The following is a 21,273-nucleotide window of genomic DNA, read 5'->3' as shown; positions in this document are numbered from 1 at the left end:
ATCCCGTACCTATCAGTGGGCCTGAGGGAGAGGGAGCCACCAGTCAGGGCTGGACCTGGCTGCCCCCGGGAGCACAGGCCCTACAGCGCGTCTTGCTGGTGAAACAGCTCTTGGATTAGCGCAGTGGACAACCTGCTCCTCCGCCTCGGGGGTCCCGCGAGACGCTGAGCTCAACCGCAGGCGCGGCCCGCAGCTTCTCCGGCACCGCCAGAGCGCCCCCTTCAGGTGACGAGGGCAGCTGGGGGCGGCTCTCCTCGGGGCCTGGCCCCTGGGGCTCCTGCGGGATGTGCCGCGCCCCCACCCCGCCCCCGGGCCGGCTCCTGCACACCCGGACCCCAGGGCAGCGCCCTCCTGCACTCACGCAGACCCGGGGCTCCCAGCAGGGCCCACGGATCCCCGCAGCCTCCCGGACAGGCCGCAGGGCCGGTTCCTTGCTCCCGGGCCTCTCCCCACGCGAGTGCCGCGGTGGGGGGGACAGGGCCGCAGCCCCCCTGCACCCCGGGGAGGGGCAGGCCCCCCGGGGGGTGAGGCCCCCGGTCGCGGGAACCCCTCCTCCCTCGGGAGGAAGCTGAGCGTGGGCAGAACAAAAGACATAGTCCAGAGCGCTTTGAAGGGCGTGTATGTATTTCAGTTCTTCCCCAGTGTCCTCAGGACAATTTGCCAAACTAGTGACAATCGCGGCTCGAGGGTTTTTGAGGAAACCCACCCCCCGCCCCGGTGCCCCTCAGGGCAGGCTTGGCTCCTGGGGACCCCAGGCTCGGGGGTGAGGGGCCGCTGACCCCGGGTCAGGAGGGCCCCGCGGCGCCAGGTGCAGACCCGAGTGCGGGGAGCTCGCTCGGTGGGGGGGGGGGGGCGGGGGCGCGGTCCCCGAGGGCGAGCGCGGGCGGCGGCGTCCCGGGGCTCAGGCCGGCTGCAGGGGCGCGGCGGCGCAGCCCACCTTGTTGCTGAAGAGGCGGGAGCGGCTTCGCGCGGGGGCGGAGGGGCGCGGCGGCGGGGCGCACGGGAGGCCGCGCACGTCCCAGAGGCGCAGCGCGCCGTCGTGCGAGGCCGTGTAGAGCACCTGCTCGTGCACCTGCGGGGCGGGGCGGGGCGGCGCGTGGGCGGCGCTGCGGGGGCGCCCGGGCCGCCCTCCCGGGGCACCGGGCTCGGGGTGCTGGGGCGGCCCTCCTCTCCCCGCCGGGGCAGAGCCCGGGAGCCGGGGGGAGAGCCTACCTGGATGCAGTTGATGACGAAGGCGTGGCCGCGGAACACCCTCTGCAGCGCTCCAGACTGGGCGTCGAAGGCGCGCGCGCGGGCGTCCCCGCTGCCCGTGAACACTGCGGACACAGGGCGCCACTGGGCCTCCAGCCCGAGAGCCCCCGCCTTCCCCAGGAAGCCGGGGGTGGGGGGGATGGGGGGCCCCAGGCCCGCAGGCGACCTGGAGGCGGGGAGGTCCTAAGGCCCAGCTAGAGACTAGCTGGAGCCCCTTGCAAGGAAGGAGGCGGCACCTGCATTCTCCTACCGCGAGCCCGGGAACTGAGGGGGGTCCACACCCTCCCCGTGCTCTGCAAACAGCTCTGCGGGACTGCCTGGCTTCCCTGCTCTAAATCCCCGGCCTTGGGGGAAGGTCACGCACCCCCCATCATCTGAGCAGCCCACTGGGGCAAGGACCACCCAGAAAGTCGTTCCTCTCCCTCCTCAGTAATGAACTTGGCCCTCCAGAGCCTAGACACTGTGTTGGCTAGCTCACAGGGGAGGGCCCTGGAATTCGGCTGTCCTCGCGCCTTTTCCTACTTGAGAACCCAGTCCAAGGGTTCTGACTCCAAGGAGCACCCGAATCACCTGGAGGGCTGGTGAAGGCAGATTGCTGGGCCCACCTGAGTTTCTGTCTCAGGAGGCCTGGGGTGGGGCCTGAGAACCTGCATGCCTAACCAGTTCCAGGTGATGAGGATGCTGCTGGTCAGGAACCACAATGAGAACACTAACCAGAAGAACTCCCTTGTTCCCATATTGTCTTAGCCCGGGTTCTCCCAGAAGCTGACCCTGACACTGGGATTTGGGTGCAAACACTTCATTTGGCAAACACTTCATTCCATTAAGTGGGGAGAGAAACAGAAAGGATGCCCATTCAGGTGTATTAGTGAGCAGGTGGCTGCAGGTGGCCCCTGGGAGAGGGTGCAGACCAGGTCTCAGAGCTGTGCCCCTGGGGTGGGGGGGGTGCATGTCATTGGTTGAGGGCCTCTCTTGTGGGTGTCAGCTCCTAGCCATCCTCTGACCTGCTCCTCACAGGAAAACACTCTAGGGCAGAGGACCTTAGGTTCAGCAGAAAGAAGTGCCCCACGTGTGGTACCCACAGCATCTGCTATGCCCACTCAGCAGCCCAAGCAAGCCATGGGGGATTCTTAGGTTCGGGGATCTATCTCTTCCTTACCCCCACTTACTGTTTCATCTGCCTATTTCAGCCTTGCTGCTAAGAGGGGAAGTTTCATTCCTGGGTCTCTTCTGTTCCTTTCCTGCTTCCCCTGCCCCCCACCCAGCGTGGCTGCTGGGTGTCCTGTGGGTGGGAAGAGGGTCAGGAATTAAGTCTGAGCCACCTACAGCCTGTTGGCAAAGACCCTGGACCAATTTCCTTTAATACCAGGTAAAGTCCATCCCAGCTGCTGCCAAGGGGAGGCGCTCTGGGTGGCTTTAATCTTTAATTTAGAGGCCCTGACTTGGGAGCAGAGCTGTGATCACACTTACAGGCTTGGACACAGGAAGAAGGAAAAAATAATTTTCCCGTGTCAGACACCTAAATCTCAAGGGTATCTCGGGCTCTATTTTCAGAGATCCACATTCTATCTTCATCTAACACCTGTGCTGTGAAGTCAACTTCAAGTTTCTGCTGTGACTCCCCCTACCCATCTGCTCCCTCAGTGTGTGTGTGTGTGTGAAAACGGGGAAGAGGGGGGTCTGATGACAGAACATAATGCTGGGGATTGTTCTGGGAAAGAGATTTCAGGAACCTGGGAGCCTTGCTCCCATGTAGGTGTGGAGGTAGAGGGGGTGCTTTCTGGATCACTGGGTGTGTCTGGGGTGTGAACATGTGCCAAGTCTGCAGGACAGAGCCAGCAAAGCTCAGATGTGTCAGTTTGACACCTGTGGGACCGACAGCTCATTGCCTACCCAATAAGCCATTCTGCCCTTCTTTCTTCCCAAGCAACCCCATTAATTCTGGCAGCAATAGCTCCAGATAAAAGATTTTATTATTCGGTCTTTCTTGCAGACAGTGGTCAAAGAGATATATGCCAGGTCTGTGGGTAGGGCTTCCAAGAAAGATCTTTAAAGGGACCCACTCAGCTAAGAGATGCATCCTTTTGCCCTTCTGTCATCTTCCTTTCTGCCTAAAACTTGACATGATGGCTGGAGCTCCAGCAGCTATCTTAAACTATGAGGCCCCCTAACAGATATAAGATATGTGCTAAGAGTGATAAAGCAAAATGATCAAAGGAAACTGGGTGCCTGATAACTTTGTGGAGCTATCCATTCCCACCTACACTGCCAGCCTCTGAAATTCTATGTGAGAAAAATAAACCACTATTTCATTTAAAGCACAGTTAATCTGGGCTTTCTCTTATTTATAGTCAAACCTAATGCCAGGTGAAGCCAAACCTACCTGGCCCTCAAGTCTGGCTGGAGTAAGTGGTGTCATAGTCTCATTTCGAGAATTAGAGACCTTCACCTTAGGGCTTCTGAACATTCAGGCTGCTGCTTGTTCTTGGGTGAAGCTGGAGAGGAATCCCCCCACCCTTATTTGGGCCTTCTTTACAGGTGCCCGGGGGAGGCATGGCTGCTGACCACCCAGAATGGCCACTGAGGCTCAGGAGGGAGCAGCTGAGTAAGAAGTAGAGCAGAGAGGCCCTGAGTGCAGGGGATTTGGGGGTGTGGTCAAGGCATGGAGGGCACAAGTTGGGGCAACGGGGACAGGAGTCACTTACAGGTGCCTGCGTGGTATTTGAGGGCGCTCACGCTGTGTCTGTGGGCCGCAAATGTGCGCACGCGCTCGCCCGTGTCTGCCAGCCAGCACTTGACCGTCCTGTCGGCGCTGCCCGAGTACACGTGCCGGTTGACGAGCTGGGGGAGGAGGAAGGAGGGTGGGAGCCGGACCCCTCCGTACTGGGGCAGCAGCAGGGGACGCGGAGCCCCCTTGGGGAGGGGCATGTGTGGGTCTCACTGGAAAGTGTGGATGAGCAGGAAATGACCCTGCCTGTGGGGACCCACCCACTGCCACTCCAGCACCCAGGGATGTTGTCACTTTGCCCTTGGCTGAGTCACGGACTCTGCTCCTCCACTGCTTCCCCGGGAGAGGAGCATCCTGCCAGTGCCTTCTCGTGGGGGGTACAGAGAAGGCCTGTAGGGCGCTCAACACGCTAAGGGCAAGGACCACAGAATGTTCGCCGGGGCCGTTACTGTTGTCAGGTGTCTCTCTTTAGCAGTCCCTACTGAAGAAAAGTCCGTGCCTGGAAAGGTTAATGTGAATCCACCTGTAGCTATGGCCAAGCCGCACCTGGTGTTCTCTCCTATTGACCCAGCTGACGAAAGGGCTCCCAGGGCAAGGCTTTCACTCTGAACGTTTTCCCGCAGAAGAGCAGATAAGGAAAAAGAAAGGTCTAGAAGTAACCTGCGTGGCTGCAGTATGTCTGAGGTAGATCTTTGCTAGGACCAGAGCTGGACACCCAGTGGCTGTCATCGGGTCCTGAAGCTCCTGCTCCCAGGGCTGCCCTGGTGGGGAGGGAGGAGCCCTGGAGACAGGCTCCCCCACTTCCCACCTGCCCCAGCTGACCAGAGTGGCATTCACACACCCCTGCTTGGTGTCGCAGGAGGTAAAGAAGGGGTCTGGGAGAGAAGGGATGGGGTTTGCGAGGCCCCTCACACGAGCACCCCTTGCCAAGATAGACAGTGTCCCACCCCAAGGGAAGTGCAGAGACCATTAAAATAATTCTGCAGATTCCTCTAGACAAAACCACATGCAGCCAAGAGTGCCCCCACCCAGCAGCTCTGGTTAGCAGTGATGCAGAGGAGAACCAAAAGTTGGGTGAGGAGGGCGGCTGTAAGCCCCAGAGAGAGCCGTCCATGCCAGACCTTGGAGGCTCAGGAAAGAGGAGGCCCTTCTCCTGGGGCAGCGGGCAGCAGGCCTGGAGCAAGTACAGGCTGGCCACCGGCATCGCTCATGTGTCCCATGCCCTCTTAGCTTGAGCACACACCTGCCCAGCTACAGCCACACTCTGGGCTCCTTGCCACTCCAGTCCCCACAGCTGATCCAGTTTCCCCAGATAATTTCCCAGTTTAAATCCCAGAGGACAGGACTCTGACTGGTCCGGATTGTATTTCCACCCCAGCCACAGCACAGGTCAGACTTGGCTTTGGGCCATTCACTATGGCAGAGGCGATGGGATCTCGAGGAACACGTCCGGCCTCCTGGAGGCAGAGGCTGCGGGTGGTTCCCCACAGACAGAAGGGGCGTAGAGACATGGCCAGTGGTCTCCCAGGCCCGGCCCTGAGGTCCTGAAGGCTTACAGCTGGCTCCAGCCAACACAGCCTGACTTCTGGCCCCTCTTATTGGTAGCCCCTGCCCTAGAACAGAGCAGGTGTGGACGTGTACCCGCATGCCCAAGGGGCTCCGGCAGGGTCCAGGCCATCACTCGGTCTTCTTGCTATCTGCATCACACTCCCAGAGCTTGGTTCCTGGGCCATCAACAAGGGTAGGGGCAGAAAAGCCAGAGGATCTCCCCAAGCCCACTTGGCCCTGTCAGCCTGAGGCCAGAGCCTCAGTTGCCCTGCTTCTCACTGTCCCCCAAAGCCCTGGGGACATGCCATCCTCCTCGGGCTTCTCACAAGTCCTCTCTGCCCAAAGAAGCACCCCCATGCTAATCCCACCACTCCTTTGTGGGCAAGCCACCCTGGGATCTCTCCTCCTGCTGCCCCTAGCGCGTGTCTGCCCCAGGCCCCAGTGTGTCCTGACCATCCCTATTGACTGTCACTCCAGACACAGCTCCAGGCCTCCAGGAGCCACAAGACTCACGGACCTCAAATAAAGGGAGCTGGCGTGTGTAGCCTGCGGGATGGAAGCCCCTGTGGGACACTGGGCTACGCAGCCTCTGCACCCCTGCACCCCTCAGCGCACGCAACAGAAGCGCTGAGCTTCCATGGCTGCTGTGGCAGAGGGATGATGCCTCCTGCTCCCCATGCAGCGTGTCCCAACAATGTGGTGCCTGTCACACTGTGTTTAAAAGTGACCAAGCAAAAAAAAAAAAAAAAAGTGACCAAGCCGCACAGCTTCAAAGTATAAATCATGAGTCCAGAGGCCAAGGAAATGCTCCAAGCATGTTGTCCTTGGCTGCCTAAGACCTCACTGTTCGCTTTGGCTGCTTTCCTGAGAGGACATCCACGGGGAACAGCCGGGCAGCTTGGGGAGGCCAGAGGAGGCCCGAGGCACAAGGGGAAGCAGACAGACCTGGACGGGGGCATGTCACAAAGGACAGGCCCTGCAGTTCTGAGGGATGGAGCTCGAGGGCCATCTCCCTGTATGTGACCCCTCCAAGTAGATGGCAGGATGAGGCAGACAGGCCTGGGGCTCTGCTGTGGAGGCCCCTGGGCGCAGGCTTCTCCGCCCTCCACTCACAGCAGCAGATGCACTTGGGCAGGGAAGGAGAGAAGCTGCAGGGCCAGGCTGCAGAGCACAGCTGGGCCCTGGACATCCCACCTCTGGAGTAAAACAGCCAGAAGAGAGGCTCCCCCACTCCAGCAAAGTACAGGCCCCGTCACACCTTTATAAGCTGCCGGCTACATGTTCAGTCCTGGGTTCCTATCTGTGTCTGCCCCTTACCAGCTGTGAGACCTTGGACAAGTTGCTTACCCTCTCTGATCCTATCTTCTCATGTGTAAAATGAGAAAATATAAGCAGCGGCAGCACATCCGCTAGATGCCCAACAACAAGAGCACAAGCTCACAGGCTCTGAGAGCAAGCCATGCCCCCAGCTCTGGGCCACGTCCACTGCTAGCTCATCAAGCCCTCACAAGCACCAGGGATGGGCACGATGTCACACCCATGATCCCTGATCCAAAATCTTGGGGCCAGACGTATTCCAGGAGCTTTTGGATTTTAGCAACATGCTCATGTTTCTACAGCAAAGGAATGCGTATTCCCAGGAAGTGGGGTAAAGTGAACTCCAACTAGCCTCCTATCTGTCCAGGCCAGGCTTTGCTGCCAAGCAAGTTTTAGTGCCAAATCTAAAAAATACACTTTATGTTTTGGAGCTTTTGGATTTAGGAATTATGGACCAGGGTTTCTAAATAAATATAATCCTCAAAAAAAATATAATCCTCACCTAACACGTTTAGAAACCAAGATTCCTATGTTGACAACAGCTTTAACCCTTGTATCTGTGAATGGGACTGTACATGGAGACAGGGTCTTTAAGGAGGTAGTTAAGTTACAGTGAGGTCATTACGGTAGAACCTAATCCAATATGACTGTGGTCCTTATAAGAAGAGGACATTTGGGGGATCCCTGGGTGGCGCAGCGGTTTAGCACCCGCCTTTGGCCCAGGGCGCGATCCTGGAGACCTGGAATCGAATCCCACGTCGGGCTCCCAGGGCGTGATCCCAAGGTCCTGGGATCGAGTCCTGCATTGGGATTCCCACAGGGAGCCTGTTTCTCTCTCTGCCTATGTCTCTGCCTTTCTCTGTGTGTCTCTCATGGATAAATAAAATGTTTTTTAAAAAAAGGAGAAGAAAACATTTGAGGGGCGCCTGGATAGCAGAGTCGGTTAAACGTCTCCCTTCTGCTCAGATCAGGATCCTGGGGTCCTGGGATTGAGTCCCACACCAGGCTCCCTGCTGAGCAGAGTCTTCTCCCTCTGCCCAACACTCATGCTCTCTCTTGCTGTCTGTTTCTCTCTCTCAAATAAATAAAATCTTAGAAGAAAGAAGAAAGGAAGAAGAAGGAGGGAGGAAGGAGGAGGGAGGAAGAAGGAAGGAAGGAGAAGAAAAGAAGGAGAAGGAGAAGGAGAAGAAAAGAGAAAGAAGAAGAGGAAGAAGAGGAGAGAACATTTGGATGCAGAGGGAAGACCATGTGAGGACCCTGGGAGAAGACGTCCAGCTACAAGCCACCACCTTGGTCTTAGACTTCCAGCCTCCAGCATGATGAGACAATCCATCTCCGTCGTGTAGGCCATCCCGTCCGTGGTACTTGTTACACAGCTCTAGCTAACTAGCACACCGGGTGGCCCAGCGGCCTTGCCGGCAGACAGGCAGGGGCTGGGCGGAGCTCACCTCCAGACAGATGACGGAGCCCTGGTGCTCCCTGAACACCCGCAGCTGCTCCCCACTCAGGATGTCCCAGGCACGGATGGTGGCGTCGGTGCTGCCAGTGAAGGCCGTGTGACTGGGCGTGTCCAGCACGAGGCAGAGCACGGCACCCGTGTGGCCCCGCAGCGTCTGGTGGCAGCAGCCACTGGCCACCTGCCATACCTTGGCTGTGCCATCCGTGCTGCCCGTCACCAGAAGCCCCCCAACCTCCTCGGCACAGGGAGCCCCAGGCAGGTCCCAGGGAGCAGAGTAGGCAAGGGTCAGCACGCAGTTGCGGTGGCCCCTGAACTCCTGGGACACCTGGCCCTTGTCCACACTCCAGGCTCGAGCTGTGCGGTCATAGGAGCTGCTGAAGAGCTGGTTGTTGGCGACCAGGATCCTGGTGGGAGGAGGGATAGGGCAGGGGTCAGACCACGCAGGGATGCCCAGCAGGCCATCTCAGGGTCCCTCTGCCCAGTGGCCTGTGTGTTCAGTGAGCCCAGAGAACTTCGTGTGGGAGGAGCAGACTTCGGTTCACACCCTGCCCCCCAGGACCCCAGAAGGCCTCGGGAGCAGCAAACATTTATGATTCTCAGATTCAGTTTAAGGAATGCTAAGAACCTCTCCCCAGAAATACATGTTTGTCTTCAGCCTAGAACTTTGCATAAGGTCAAAGGCTCGGTTCACACACCCTTGTTAAGAAGCCCTGAGCACCCCCAGAGCTCCCTGCCGAGAGGAGCCCGCAAAGGGGAGCAGCAGAGGGAGGCAGCTGGATCAGGCGTGTGTCACAAGTGTGGGGACTGAGCAGTCAGCACCCCGCACTCAGCGTCGGAGGCATCTTGTGTTCCCTCTGCCTTGGAGCCTGGCACAGATGGGGGGAGATGCGGCCCTCCCGCCCACACTGCCCACGCCGCCCCCCCGGCCGGTGCTCACTTCCCACAGGTAATTAAGGAGGCCCACCCCCCGGCACATGCACAGTTCCTGACTCACTTCTTCCTCAACACCCAGGATGGATGGTTTTCATGATGTGCGTATGTCTAAGAGAAAGTGACACTGTGACACCACGTGGCACTGCAGGTGATGTACTGGGGGCCTGAATCCCGCTCGCTCTGGCCTGGCATGAGAAGGCATGGTCGGTGCCTCCCATCCAGAACTCACCCACTTGGCTGGACTCTGAAAACACAGGAGGAAGTGAATCCCCCCTTACCTCGGGGATGTGGCACATTCGTGGGCACAGTTACTTAGTGATGCAGTAAAGTTACTAAGTAATACAGAGCATCTCCCCAGAACTGTTTAGGGCAGCAGCCCTTCAAGAGTGGTGTGTGTGAATGTGTGTGTGTACGTTCGTGTCTGAGTGCACAGGGACCTGCGCTTATGTGTGTGAACGTGTGTGTTTATGGTGTGGGTGTGCCCAGGAGAGTATAACCCCAGCAGAGCATTATTCCCAGCCTTAACGTCCAGCTTTGAGGGGCGCCTGGGTGGCTCAGTGGGTTAAGCATCTGCCTTTGGCTCAGGCCATGATCTTAGGGTCCTGGGATCAAGCCCCACATCGGGCTCCCTGCTCAGCAGGAGCCTGCTTCCCCGTCTCCCTCTGCCTGCCGCTCCCCCTGCTTGTGCTTTCTCTCTGCCAAATAAATAAATAAAACCAAAAAAAAAAAAAAAAAAAAAAAGGTCCAGCTTTGCTTTTGAGGAGCAGCTGATGGATACAAGGTACAAGCTGAGGGCAGGCCAGTCACCTGAGATGTGGCCTCTCCCACCTGCCCCAGCCTTGTAACAGGAGACTCCCATGCACCTACACTCTTCGACCTCAAGGAAGGATGTCGGGATACAACCGGCAGGACATGTGTCCTCCCTGACCCCCTCGTCCTGCTCTGGCTCAGGAAGCAGTGGCCTCGCTCAGCGGCTGGGAGGTGACCTTGCCCACTCATGGCCATCCTGAGCCAGCACAACAATTCATCTCAGGGACACCTCTCTGCCGAGAGATGTGACCCAGCTCCGGCCCTGCCGGTACGCAGCTCTTCCAGCAGGCAGCTGGACTGGACTGCCAGCCAGTCAATGGTGGGTCTGGCACCCCCACTGCCACCCACCGAGCACTGAACTACCCCACCAGCCGCTTCCCACTCGACCCAGGCCTGCACAGAGCTCATGCTGGCAGTGTCCCTCGTGGCTGCAAACAGTTCCCCTTCCCCACCCACCCAGCCCCGACCCCTCCAAATGCCCGCCTACACCTGGCCTTCTTCTGACTGCCTCGGCGTGCCCCCAGGCACCCCCCAAACCCCGTCAGTGAGGCCTGGAGGGCCCGCAGGCAGGTGCCCAGACCCCTGCTTATCCCGGACACTCCCTCGGGAGTTTAAGACGGCCACCACAAGTTACATAAATAGTGTCAAATTGATCTGATCAGCAGAGGAATGTTCATGGCTCAGCTCAGACCCAAATTCAATAAAGAAAGGAAAAATTCAAACCTCCTCGAGAAGGAGGAGGTGGGGATTTCAACAACAACACGGGAAGGAGAGATTTAAAAATACTCTTGACTCCATCTTCAGCACAATCCCCGTTTTGCTCCAAAACAAGCCCCTGGTCTACCATCAGGTACCAATTAAATCACTTCCTTTGGAATGCAGGAGCTGTGGCCTCCAGCACCTCTCCCTGTGCCCAGGAGTGGGCAGCGCACACCCGGGGACCCCGGGGGGCCGTCCAGGCACAAGCCTCCCTTCCCCCACTGAGGCCTCCCAAACCCCCACATGCAGCCCTGGGCAGTCAGCCCCCTGTCGTGCCTGGAAACGCTGGCATCCTGGGCCTTCCAGGGCTACACACTATGCTCCCCATGATCTCCACACGTGCCCACATGTAGGTGCTTCCCCAGGGAAGCTAAGTTCCCCCAGGACAGGGGCCACATGGCCTACATCTCTGTCCCCTGCCCCCTACCCCAGCCACCCTGACCTGTTCACAATTGATGTGTGTCCTCGGAACACCTGTAAGCACTGCCCGGTCCGCACGTCCCACTTCCTGATGGTGCAGTCAGCACTGCACGTGAAGGCAGCTTCGTCCTCCAGCTGGCAGAAGGTCACGTAGCTCTCATGCCCTGTGGACAAGGGGAGGCGTGAATGTGCCAGGGCACAGCAGGGAAGAAAGCCGGGGCGGGAAGTGTTTGAGACGAGTCCAGGCCCACTAGCCCCTTTGAGGGGACGATTTCAATCTGGGAGTCTCAGGAGCTATGGGAGGAAATGCTGGATGGTGGCTGTTCTTACATTTGGGGAGGGACACTGGTCCTAAAGGAATCAGGTCCTAGTTCTTGGAAACTAGAAATGTTACTTCACTAGGGAAAAAAGATATATTTGCAGATGTCACTAAGGATTTTGAGATGGGGAGAGTGTCCTGGGTGATGGCCAGGAATGGCAGCACAAGAGTCTCTGAGGGAAGGGGCAGAGGGAGATATGAGGATGTAGAGAAAAGATGCTGTGGAGACAGGACAATGACCTGAAGGTGTCCCTGAGATGAATGATGTGCCCACAACCAAGGAGCGCCAGCCACTGCCAGAACCTGAGGAGGCAGCTGGTTCTCCCCCACAGGTTTCAGAGGCAGTACAGGCCCGCCAACACTTTGATTTGGACCCACTGACACTGACTTTGGATTTCTGGCCTCCAGAACTGTGCCAGAATAAACTTCTGCTTTAAGGCACCCAGTGAGATGGCTGGTCACAGTGGCCACAGGAAACTAATATAGAAACAGGGATGATTAAGACACTTTCCCGGGACACCTGGGTGCCTGAGTGGTTGAGCATCTGCTTTGGGCTCAGGGCGTGACCCTGTGGTCCTGGGATTGAGTCCCGCATTGGACTCCCTGTGAGGAGCCCGCTTCTCCCTTTGCCTGTGTCTCTGCCTCTCTCTCTGTGTCTCTCATGCATAAATAAATAAAATCTTAAAACAACAACAACAACATTCCCTGCCTTCAGAGAGCATGAGCCTGAGCCTGGAAGGAGAGAGTCAGCCAACATGACACATCGGGGGTCAGCAGAGGAGAAGCCCTGGTGCTATAGAGCAGGAAGGGCGGGGAGGAGAGAAGAGCATTCTGGGAAAGAAAATAGCACCCACCAAAACAGGAGGGGGCCCTTGGGGCAGAATCTGGGTGCTTGGGAGAAATGGTGGGTAAGGCACAGAGCTGAGGGTGGATGTCCAGGACAGGGGGAGGCCACACACTCCATCAGCCCAGAGTCTCAGACATGCGCACCTGCTCATCCACCACCTTGTTGGTGTGATGGTCAATGTTTTGACTATTGGCTTGGCTTTGGGATCAAGGGTTATGAAGCAGCCCCAGAAGCACTCAGGTCCCCAGTCATAGTAGGGCCTGTCCTTCATGTAAAGATGGCTCCACCTCAGGGGCACCTGCCTGGCTCAGTCAGTGCAGCATGTGACTCTTGATCTTGGGGTCGTGAGTTGGAGCCCCACCTTGGGTATACAGTTTACTTAAAAAACAACAACAAAATCCTTTAACGTCCCTCGTGATAAAATCTAAATCTATTTAGAATCTAAAATCAGAATTTATGGGCAGCCCCAGTGGTTTAGCGCCACCTGCAGCCCAAGGCATGATCCTGGAGACCCTGGATTGAGTCCCATGTCAGGCTCTCTGTATGATGCCTGCTTCTCCCTCTGCCTGTGTCTCTGCCTCCCTCTTTCTCTCTGTCTCTGTGAATAAATAAATAAAATCTTAAAAAAAATAAAGTCAGAATTTATGGGTTAGACATATACCCCTATATGCAAAGATTATCTATGCTTATATCTATTTCTATACCTATATATACTCATATTTTTTTAAATTTATTTATCCATGAGAGACACAGAGGGAGAGGCAGAGACATAGGCAGAGGGAGAAGCAGGCTCCATGCAGGGAGCCCGATGTGGGATTCGATCCCAGGACCCCGAGGTCATGACCTGAGCCAAAGGCAGATGCTCATCCACTGAGCCACCCAGGTGCCCCTATACTCATATATTTTTAAAAAATGTTTACACCTTGGATATCAACTCTTTTTTTTCTCTCTCTTCTCTCTCTCTCCAAAGATTTTATTTATCTATTTGAGAGAGAAAGCATGAGCAAGGAGAGGGGCAGAGGGAGGACCAGACTCCCTGCTGAGCAGGGCACCCAATGCAGGGCTCAATCCCGGGACTCTGGGATCACGATCTGAGCCGAAAGCAGATGCTTCACTGACTGAGCCACCCAGGCAACCCCGGGTAACAACTCTTGATAGCAAACTGAAGCTGAGTATATTTGAAGAGTATCCAGGGGTCGGAAAATCAATTGAATCAAAGGAACGTTACACCTAAGATCCATTTCATGGATGAGGAAATTGATAAATTTAAATATTTACACGTGTGGGAAATAATTATGTTAAAGACTGCGACTGATTTTCTAAATTCCGTCTAGATGTCTGGTATCAGACAGACAAGGATTTAAAATCTTCTGGGCAGTTTCAAGCTGATGTGCTCTGTTCGGCCCCAGCGATTTAGCTCAGTTACTCTTGGAAGAACCCAACTCCCTGGGTTCTAAGAAACAGATTTAAAAAAAAAAAAAAAAGAAGAAAGGAAGGAAGGAAGGAAGGAAGGAAGGAAGGAAGGAAGGAAGGCATGTTTTCAGTCTTCTTGGATAGCATGTACCAGGCCTCTAAGAAAACAACCTTTGTGTGAAGGAAGTAAACAGTTGAAGACGAAGCAGATTACATTTCCTTAAAATGCACGTCAGTCTAAAAGTCGAGGGCAAAATGTGTCTGGCAAAACACAGCCCAGCTTTTTGCCAACCTCAAAATGTTTATAAAATATTTGAAGATTGTCAACAAACTTTCCCTGAAACCAGAGCTGCTGCGGGGAGGGCTCAGCGCCGTCTAAGGAGCCACCTGGCTTCCTGGGCTGGCTGGAAGGCAGCCCGGCGCCCCGAGGGCAGTTGGGTGTGGGCGAGCCGGCCCTGCACACGCACCCCGCAGTCCTCCTCGGACCCCGTGTGGTCCGACGCCAACCACGCCAGGAGAGGCTTCTGCAGGGCCATCAGCCCCATTCTGGCCGGTTTCGACAGCATCTGACAGCAGGAAGGCAGAAGGCCAAGTGTTTATAGGCCAAGACAAGCACTGGAAAACTGTGTGGCGAGTAAGCCATGGCACCCCTACTCAGTGAAGCCACGGCCACTAAACCAGGATGTGGAAGATCATGAGTTGGGTGACCAATTATATGGAAGTAGGAAAAAAAAAAAGGAGATATACAGTAAAAATATGAATGCCTATGGGGGGGCCTGGAGGGCACAGCTGGTTAAGGGGCTGGCTTGGTATCTGCTCAGGTTGTGATCTTGGGATCACTGGGCTCTGATTAGTGCAGAGTCTGCTTGAGATTCTCTCTCCCTGTCCCTCTGCCCCTCCCCCCTCTCAAATAAATCAATCTTTAAAAAATATATAAATACCTATAAACAAAGACTTTAAGAAAAGAGTCAATAATGAAAAGAATTTTTTCAACATTAAAAATAAAAAGCTCGGGATCCCTGGGTGGCTCAATGGCTTAGCGCCTGCCTTTGACCCAGGGTGTGATCCTGGAGTCCTGGGTCAAGTCCCACATCAGGCTCCCTGCATGGAGCCTGCTTCTCCCTCTGCCTGTGTCTCTGCCTCTCTCTCTCTCTCTGCGTCTCTCATGAATAAATAAATAAAGTCTTTTAAAAAAATTATTTTAAAAAAGGGATCCCTGGGTGGCGCAGCGGTTTAGTGCCTGCCTTTGGCCCAGGGCGCGATCCTGGAGATCCAGGATCGAATCCCACGTCGGGCTCCTGGTGCATGGAGCCTGCTTCTCCCTCTGCCTGTGTCTCTGCCTCTCTCTCTCTCTCTCTCTCTCTCTCTCTCTCTGTGACTATCATAAATAAATAAAAATTAAAAAAATTATTAAAAAAAAAAAAGCTCATCCCTGGAGCTAGGCCAGGCTGACCCTCTGCCCTCCTGGGGGCCTGGCCGTGGGCTGGCTGAGGCTGCCTGCAGCAGTCAAGGCCCTCCCAGGGACAAGCCCCTTCCTCGGCACGCCAGGCTCCTACTCCACATCTGAAAACCCACACCGAAGGAGTCCCAGCTCAGAGCCCTGCCAGCAGAGGCTGCAGAGCGTGTCCCCAACTGCAACCCACAGACCATTTGACAAGGTCCACTGCCCCCAGCCTACAGGGTCACCCGGGGAGGGATGAGGAAGGCAGGAGGGAGAAGGGGGGGGGCATTGCGTCTCCAGGGACCACAACGCCACTGGCGTGAGCTGCTGCAATTATGTAGAATAAGCAAAAAAGTCAAACTAAAAATAAACATTTTTGAAGGGATAAATAATGCAGATAAGATACAGTTATTATGTTCAAAAGGACAGGCTGAGGCTCAGGGTTCTCTGCCAAGGTAGTCGGCTCTCCCTGCCTCCCCAGCCGCACACCCTCGGACTCGCTGGGGGTTCAGAGTCGAAGGGCCCTGTGCACACGCAGGAGGGGTTGCCCGGGGTCTGCGGTGGCAGAGGTGGGCCGGTGTGGGCACCCAGCCAAGCTGGAACATTCATGCCTCCAACTTGGCCTGGAGAGAGCGGCCTCCTTGCCTCTGCTGGCCCTGGCAGGTCTTCTGTCTGCCCCTCGGGGTCTCTCCTCTTCTGCAGCCTGCTCCCTGCAGCTCCTGGATCCCCCCTCACTGCCAGCAGGGTTCAGACATCTGGGAGCCCAGCAGGAGACTTTAGGTCAGGATCTGCTGGCCCAGTTCCCCGGAGGAAGGCCTCTCCACACCCTCTCAGGGGCTGCAGGCCTCCACCCTGGCTTCTTCAGCTCCAGGAGTGTGGACAGCCCTGAAGGGACCAGCCCCATAGTACAGTGCTTCCCCTGTACTATGCCCACATTTTGCAAGCGTCTCTTTACTAAACTCTCCTTGAGCTGTTATTTGGGGGTGTCGTTCTGTTTCCTGCTAGGGCCTGCCTGATGGAGCCACCCCTCCGTGTGTCCTGTCAGCAAGCCAGAGCAGTGACAGCCACGAGTCCAGAGCACAGAAGGTGTGGTCGAAATAGACAGTGTCTGACGAAGCCACCGAAGTCTCGGCCTCGGGCCACCTGCCTCGAGCCCCCGGCCTGGGCAGGCTCATGCTCTGTCATGGTGCCACCGCAGGGCCTGGCCTTCCAGCCCAGCTCCTCTCAGCCAACACCCTCAACCCGCCTGCTCTCTTGCCTCCACCTGTGACTCCTCACTCCACACCCACAGGGAGCTCACCACCCTCGGACGGTGCTGTCCGAAGAGCCCGAAGGATGAATTACCCTCCAGGGCTTCCTTCACATCTATGCTTAAGACAAACTGCTTTTTGATGGAATTTCTCCTGGGTTGGGACAAAGTTAACAATGTGTTTATGTCTAAGAGCCTTCCCTGTGCCCCCACATGCTCCTTCAGGAATATGCAGGAGATGATTCAGCAAGCCCACCTCTGGGTATCTATCTACACGAAGGATCTGCAAGCAGGGCCTGGAAGAGATGTTTGCACACCCCAGCTCGGAGTCGCATTTCTCACCACAGTCAAGTGGAAGCAACCCCAGTGTCCAGTGGCAGATGAGTGGGCATAAAAAATGCACACAACCAAACAGTGCTCAGCCTTCCGAAGGAAACAAATCCTGACACAGGCTACAACCTGGGATGAACGTGGAGGACATCGTGCTAAGTGAAATGAGCCAGTGACAGAAAGACAAACACTGCATGATTCCACTTGTACCAGGTCCCTGGAGCAGTCAGGTTCACAGAGGCAGGAAGCAGGATGGTAGGCGCCAGGGGCTGGTGGAGGGAGAAATGGGGTTCAGTTTGTTTTACAGGATGGAAAATTCTAGAGATGGATAGTGGTAATGGTGGTACATCATAATGTTTAATATCTTGAAATTGTACACTTAGTATATGTGCTGCCGAAGCGAGCACGAAACTGTACACTTAAAAAACAATGGTTAAGAGGGTAAATTTGATGCTACATGTTTTCTATTAAGAGTTAAAAATTGTCCACAGTCCCTTCCAGCCCCACCTAGCCCAAGAGGTAAACCCTGACTATCTGGGCTCACAGAGTTCCTGCTCATCTGAAGTTCAAGTGCACATGGTCCCTCAGTTTAGCCATCACTCTCTCCATCCAACCTGCAAATTCTCTGGGGCAGTATCTTTGCATCTAACACAGGCACCCAGGACAGTCAAGCCAGTAACCAAGAGGGGCAAGGGCTCTGGAGCAGGAGGGAGGGGGCAGCTCCCCCCAGTGCCGCTCTGCCTGTGTGAATGGCTCTGCCTGTGTAAACTCAGGAGGACTGGCTAGCCCTTTGGAGCCTCCAAAGGGGATAACCATGGCTGTGAGAAGCAAAAGGGGGAAGAGCTTTGGAGCCGGCCCGGTGCAGTGCCAAGGAGATGCTCTTACTCAGTCCAGGCTGGTGGATTGTGGGCCTGGAGGACCATGGTGGCCACTAATATGTGCCAGGAGCTATTTATTGACTGGCTTGCTCCTGCTCCCTCACAACCTCATCAGGCTAGATGACTATTTTATTGTCCCCCAATTCACAGATAAAGAAACTAAGGCATGAGAAGTTAAATAATGATGAGATTGGAGCCCAAGCAGCCCAGCTCCAGAGCCCAGGCTCTTGATGGCCCCTCCTGCTACCCGGAGGCAAAGTTATGGGTCATCCGGAAGGGCAGGCATCATCAGGCTTCCAGTAAATATAAGTGTGCAGTTTGTTCACACAGAATTAAAAACAAATAGCACCCCCGTCATGCTAGAAGATGCTATTGGAAGACGAGGATGCTTTTGGAACAGCCACAGTGGGTTGGAACCTTTGGGCTGGGCCCCTTACTACTCGGGGACAGACCAGGACAGGGACTGCCATTTTGGGGCATGCTGCCTATCTCATTGACCCAGTGAAGTGCCCCCAAATGAACAGGCACCCAACAGATAAAAGGAAAAGAGGGGAAGGGGATAATTACATTCAATTCAATTCTTCTTTTTACAGAATAATTAGCAGTTAAGCCTACTTTCTCCTTTGGAGCTCACCAACTGCAGCTGAAAGCCAATTCCAAGCACTGAAAAAGCAGAGCTGCTGCAGGAGGGAAGCTCGGGGCTATCAGAAGCCTACGGTCCAGAGACACCTGAGTGGCTCAGCGGTTGAGCACCTGCCCCTGGCTCAGGGCGGTCTCAGGATCGAGTCCCACATCGGGCTCCCCGCCTGGAGCCTGCTTCTCCCTCTGCCTGTGTCTCTGCCTCTCTGTGTGTGTCTCTCGTGAATAAATAAATAAAATTTTTATTTATTTATTTATTCATGAGAGGGAGAGGGGGAGAGAGAGAGAGGCAGAGACACAGGCAGAGGGAGAAGCAGGCTCCAGGCAGGGAGCTTGATGTGGGACTCGATCCTGGGTCTCCAGGATCATGCCCTGGGCTGAAGGCAGCGCCAAACCACTGAGCCACCCAGGCTGACCTACAGCTGGATTTTAAATTCTGGATGGATCTTAGATCTTCCGGTCTCAGTTCAGGGCCTGCCAATCTGTGTGACTTTGGGGGTGGCAGGAGGAATGTATGTTAGTTTGTAACCGACTCTGCCTTATCCACCCTCACCCCCAAATAACAGGCAAGCCAAAATTCATCTCTTCTGGACTTTGAAATATCTATCATAGCTGCTTTTAAAACCAATAGGGTCGGGATCCCTGGGTGGCGCAGCGGTTTGGCGCCTGCCTTTGGTCCAGGGCGCGATCCTGGAGACCCGGGATCGAATCCCACATTGGGCTCCTGGTGCATGGAGCCTGCTTCTCCCTCTGCCTCTCTCTCTCTCTCTCTCTCTCTCTCTGTGTGTGACTATCATAAATAAATAAAAATTTAAAAAAAAATAAAACCAATAGGGTCAAGGCACTCCTGGGTGGCTCAGGGTTGAGCGCCTGCCTTCCACTCAAGTTGTGATCCCAGGGTCCTGGGATGGAGTCCTGCATGGGGCTCCCCACAGGAAGCCTGCTTCTCCCTCTGCCTGTGTCTCTGCCTCTCTTTCATGAATAAATACATTAAAAATCTTTTAAAAATTAATAAAATAAAGCCAATAGTATCAGCCCACAGTGAAGCTGATTTGTACAACAGTGAAGCTAATTTGTACTCTCTGGGCCTACAGGAACTTGGAAGGCCCTGGGGAGGCCACCCAGGACTTGCTGATTATGGTGGAAAAAGAACAGGCAATGATAAATAACCACAGTGAAGAGAGTGTTGGGATTCAAGGGGCTGTATCTGCTGTTCAGGCGACAAAAGGGGCAGAGCTGGAGAGGGGCCTCACAGTCCTGCAGTGTAGACATGTGACAGGGATGCAGGGTAAGAAGTACATCTGCCTCCAGCAACTAGGTACGTCAATATAGACCGATATGTGTGCATTTGTGAAACCTTTATAAAACAATATGTGCGCCTGTATGTGTGCCTCCTGCCATTGCATCATGTTTCCAACTGCGTTAAATTGGTTTAACAACCCCCTTTTGAGAAATTTTGATCCATCCCTCTCCAGCACCCCTTCCAATAGAAGAAACGAGGCTGCAGGGACAGCAGAGTGGTCAGATGGGGAAGGGGGCGTCCAGATTTCAACTTTCCCCTCCCCACGGTCTGTGTGATCCCAGGCCACTTACTTCCTGCCTCAGTTTCCCTGTCTGCGCGAGTGGGAGAACAGCAGTGTGAAGACTGCCCAAGGCAGTCTTAAGTGCTCAGTCCCGCGGGCACTTAACAAGCCCTGGCGGTCACCACAGTGGCTCCTAGAGGAAATGCGCGGCCACAGGCCAGCGGGGAGCGAGAGACCGGGGAGGGCGCAGAGGTGCGATCCCGGTGGTCTGCTAAGGCCTTGGGGATGGAGAGGATTTTCCGCCCTAGGCTGACGGCTGAGGATAGACCCCGCGGCGGGTGCGCCCCGGCCCGGCGGCCCCGGTCCCAGGGGCTCGGCGGGTCGTCGGCGGGGCCGGGGCGAGCACCCCCCGACGGGGGCCCCGGCACAGCGGGGGCTGGGCTCTGGGCTCTGGGCTCTGGGCGGCGGGGACGGAGCGGGAGGGTGTACCTTGCAGGAGGGCGCAGCACTGGCCGTCCGCGGTGCTCCAGAGCCGGGCCGTGCCGTCCTCGCTGCCCGTCAGCAGGCGCTGCCCGTCCGGGCTCAGGCTGAGCCAGTTGATGCCGCCGCGGTGGTCGGCGCAGACCCTCAGGGCCGACCCTCCGCCCCCCATGCGGCCGGCCGGGCGGGAGACCACGAGATGCGCCCCGCTAGGGAGGGGCGCCCCGGCACCCGCGCCGCGGCTCCCGGCGGCTGCGTCCCGCGGCCATGGCCCTGGGGAGGGGGGCACGGGGCGCGGCGGCGGTGAGGCGGGGGCCCCGCTCCCTCCCGCAGCGGGGAGTCCCGGCCCCAGCGCGCCCGCCGCCGCCCTTCCCCGCGCCCCACCTGAGCGGGCCCCCCTCGGAGCCCGGACGGCCGGGCGGGGGCGTCTCCCGCGCGCAGGAAGGCTCGGGCCTCCGCGGGGTCCGGCGGCGGGCGCGGGGGACCCGGGAAGGCGAGCGCCCCGCGCGCCCTCCCCGGCCGGCGCCGTGCGCTCGGGGCGGCGAGGGTGGAACAATACGGTCCGGCCAGGCTCCTCCTCAGAGACCACCCCCCAACCTGTCCCCTCCCACTTCTCCGGCCCGCGCCCCAGCCCCCACCCAGCTGCCCCCTTCCCCCGCCCCGCCCCGCCCCCCGCCGGCCCTCCCGACCCACCTCCGCCGCGGCCCCAGCGCCCGCCCCGGGGACGCCGGGGACCGGGCCACGTGCGACTCCCCCGGCGGCCCCGTGCGGGGACCGCAGGCCGGGACGAGGAGGAGGAAGACGTGGAGGTGGCCGCGGGGTCCCGTGGGGTGAGACGCGCACGCCCGGGAGCTCCCTCCGGCCAGCGGCTGCGCGCCACGGCCGGGCGAGTCGGCCCCCCCAGGCGCCCCAGCCCCAAGGACCCGCCC

General features: G+C 56.8%; 1 protein-coding gene across 1 annotated transcript; it reads right to left on the bottom strand.

Moving 5' to 3' along the window:
* Positions 1-603: 603 nt before the first annotated feature.
* WDR86 (WD repeat domain 86) lies at positions 604-20,904 on the bottom strand. The gene is made up of 7 exons (XM_055334806.1): positions 20,729-20,904; positions 20,354-20,617; positions 11,248-11,389; positions 8,293-8,707; positions 3,957-4,092; positions 1,213-1,316; positions 604-1,072 (listed from the first exon to the last, which is right to left on the bottom strand). The coding sequence occupies exons 2-7, from the start codon at positions 20,514-20,516 to the stop codon at positions 902-904; spliced, it is 1,131 nt and encodes a 376-aa protein (XP_055190781.1). The 5' UTR covers positions 20,517-20,617; positions 20,729-20,904; the 3' UTR covers positions 604-901.
* Between the last annotated feature and the right edge of the window lie 369 nt (positions 20,905-21,273).

The sequence above is a fragment of the Nyctereutes procyonoides genome, unplaced genomic scaffold (genome assembly GCF_905146905.1).
Source record: "Nyctereutes procyonoides isolate TBG_1078 unplaced genomic scaffold, NYPRO_anot_genome, whole genome shotgun sequence".
NCBI classification, from domain to species: domain Eukaryota; kingdom Metazoa; phylum Chordata; class Mammalia; order Carnivora; family Canidae; genus Nyctereutes; species Nyctereutes procyonoides.
Note: the sequence above shows the minus strand (reverse complement) of the source record. Positions and strands in the feature narration are given on the sequence as shown.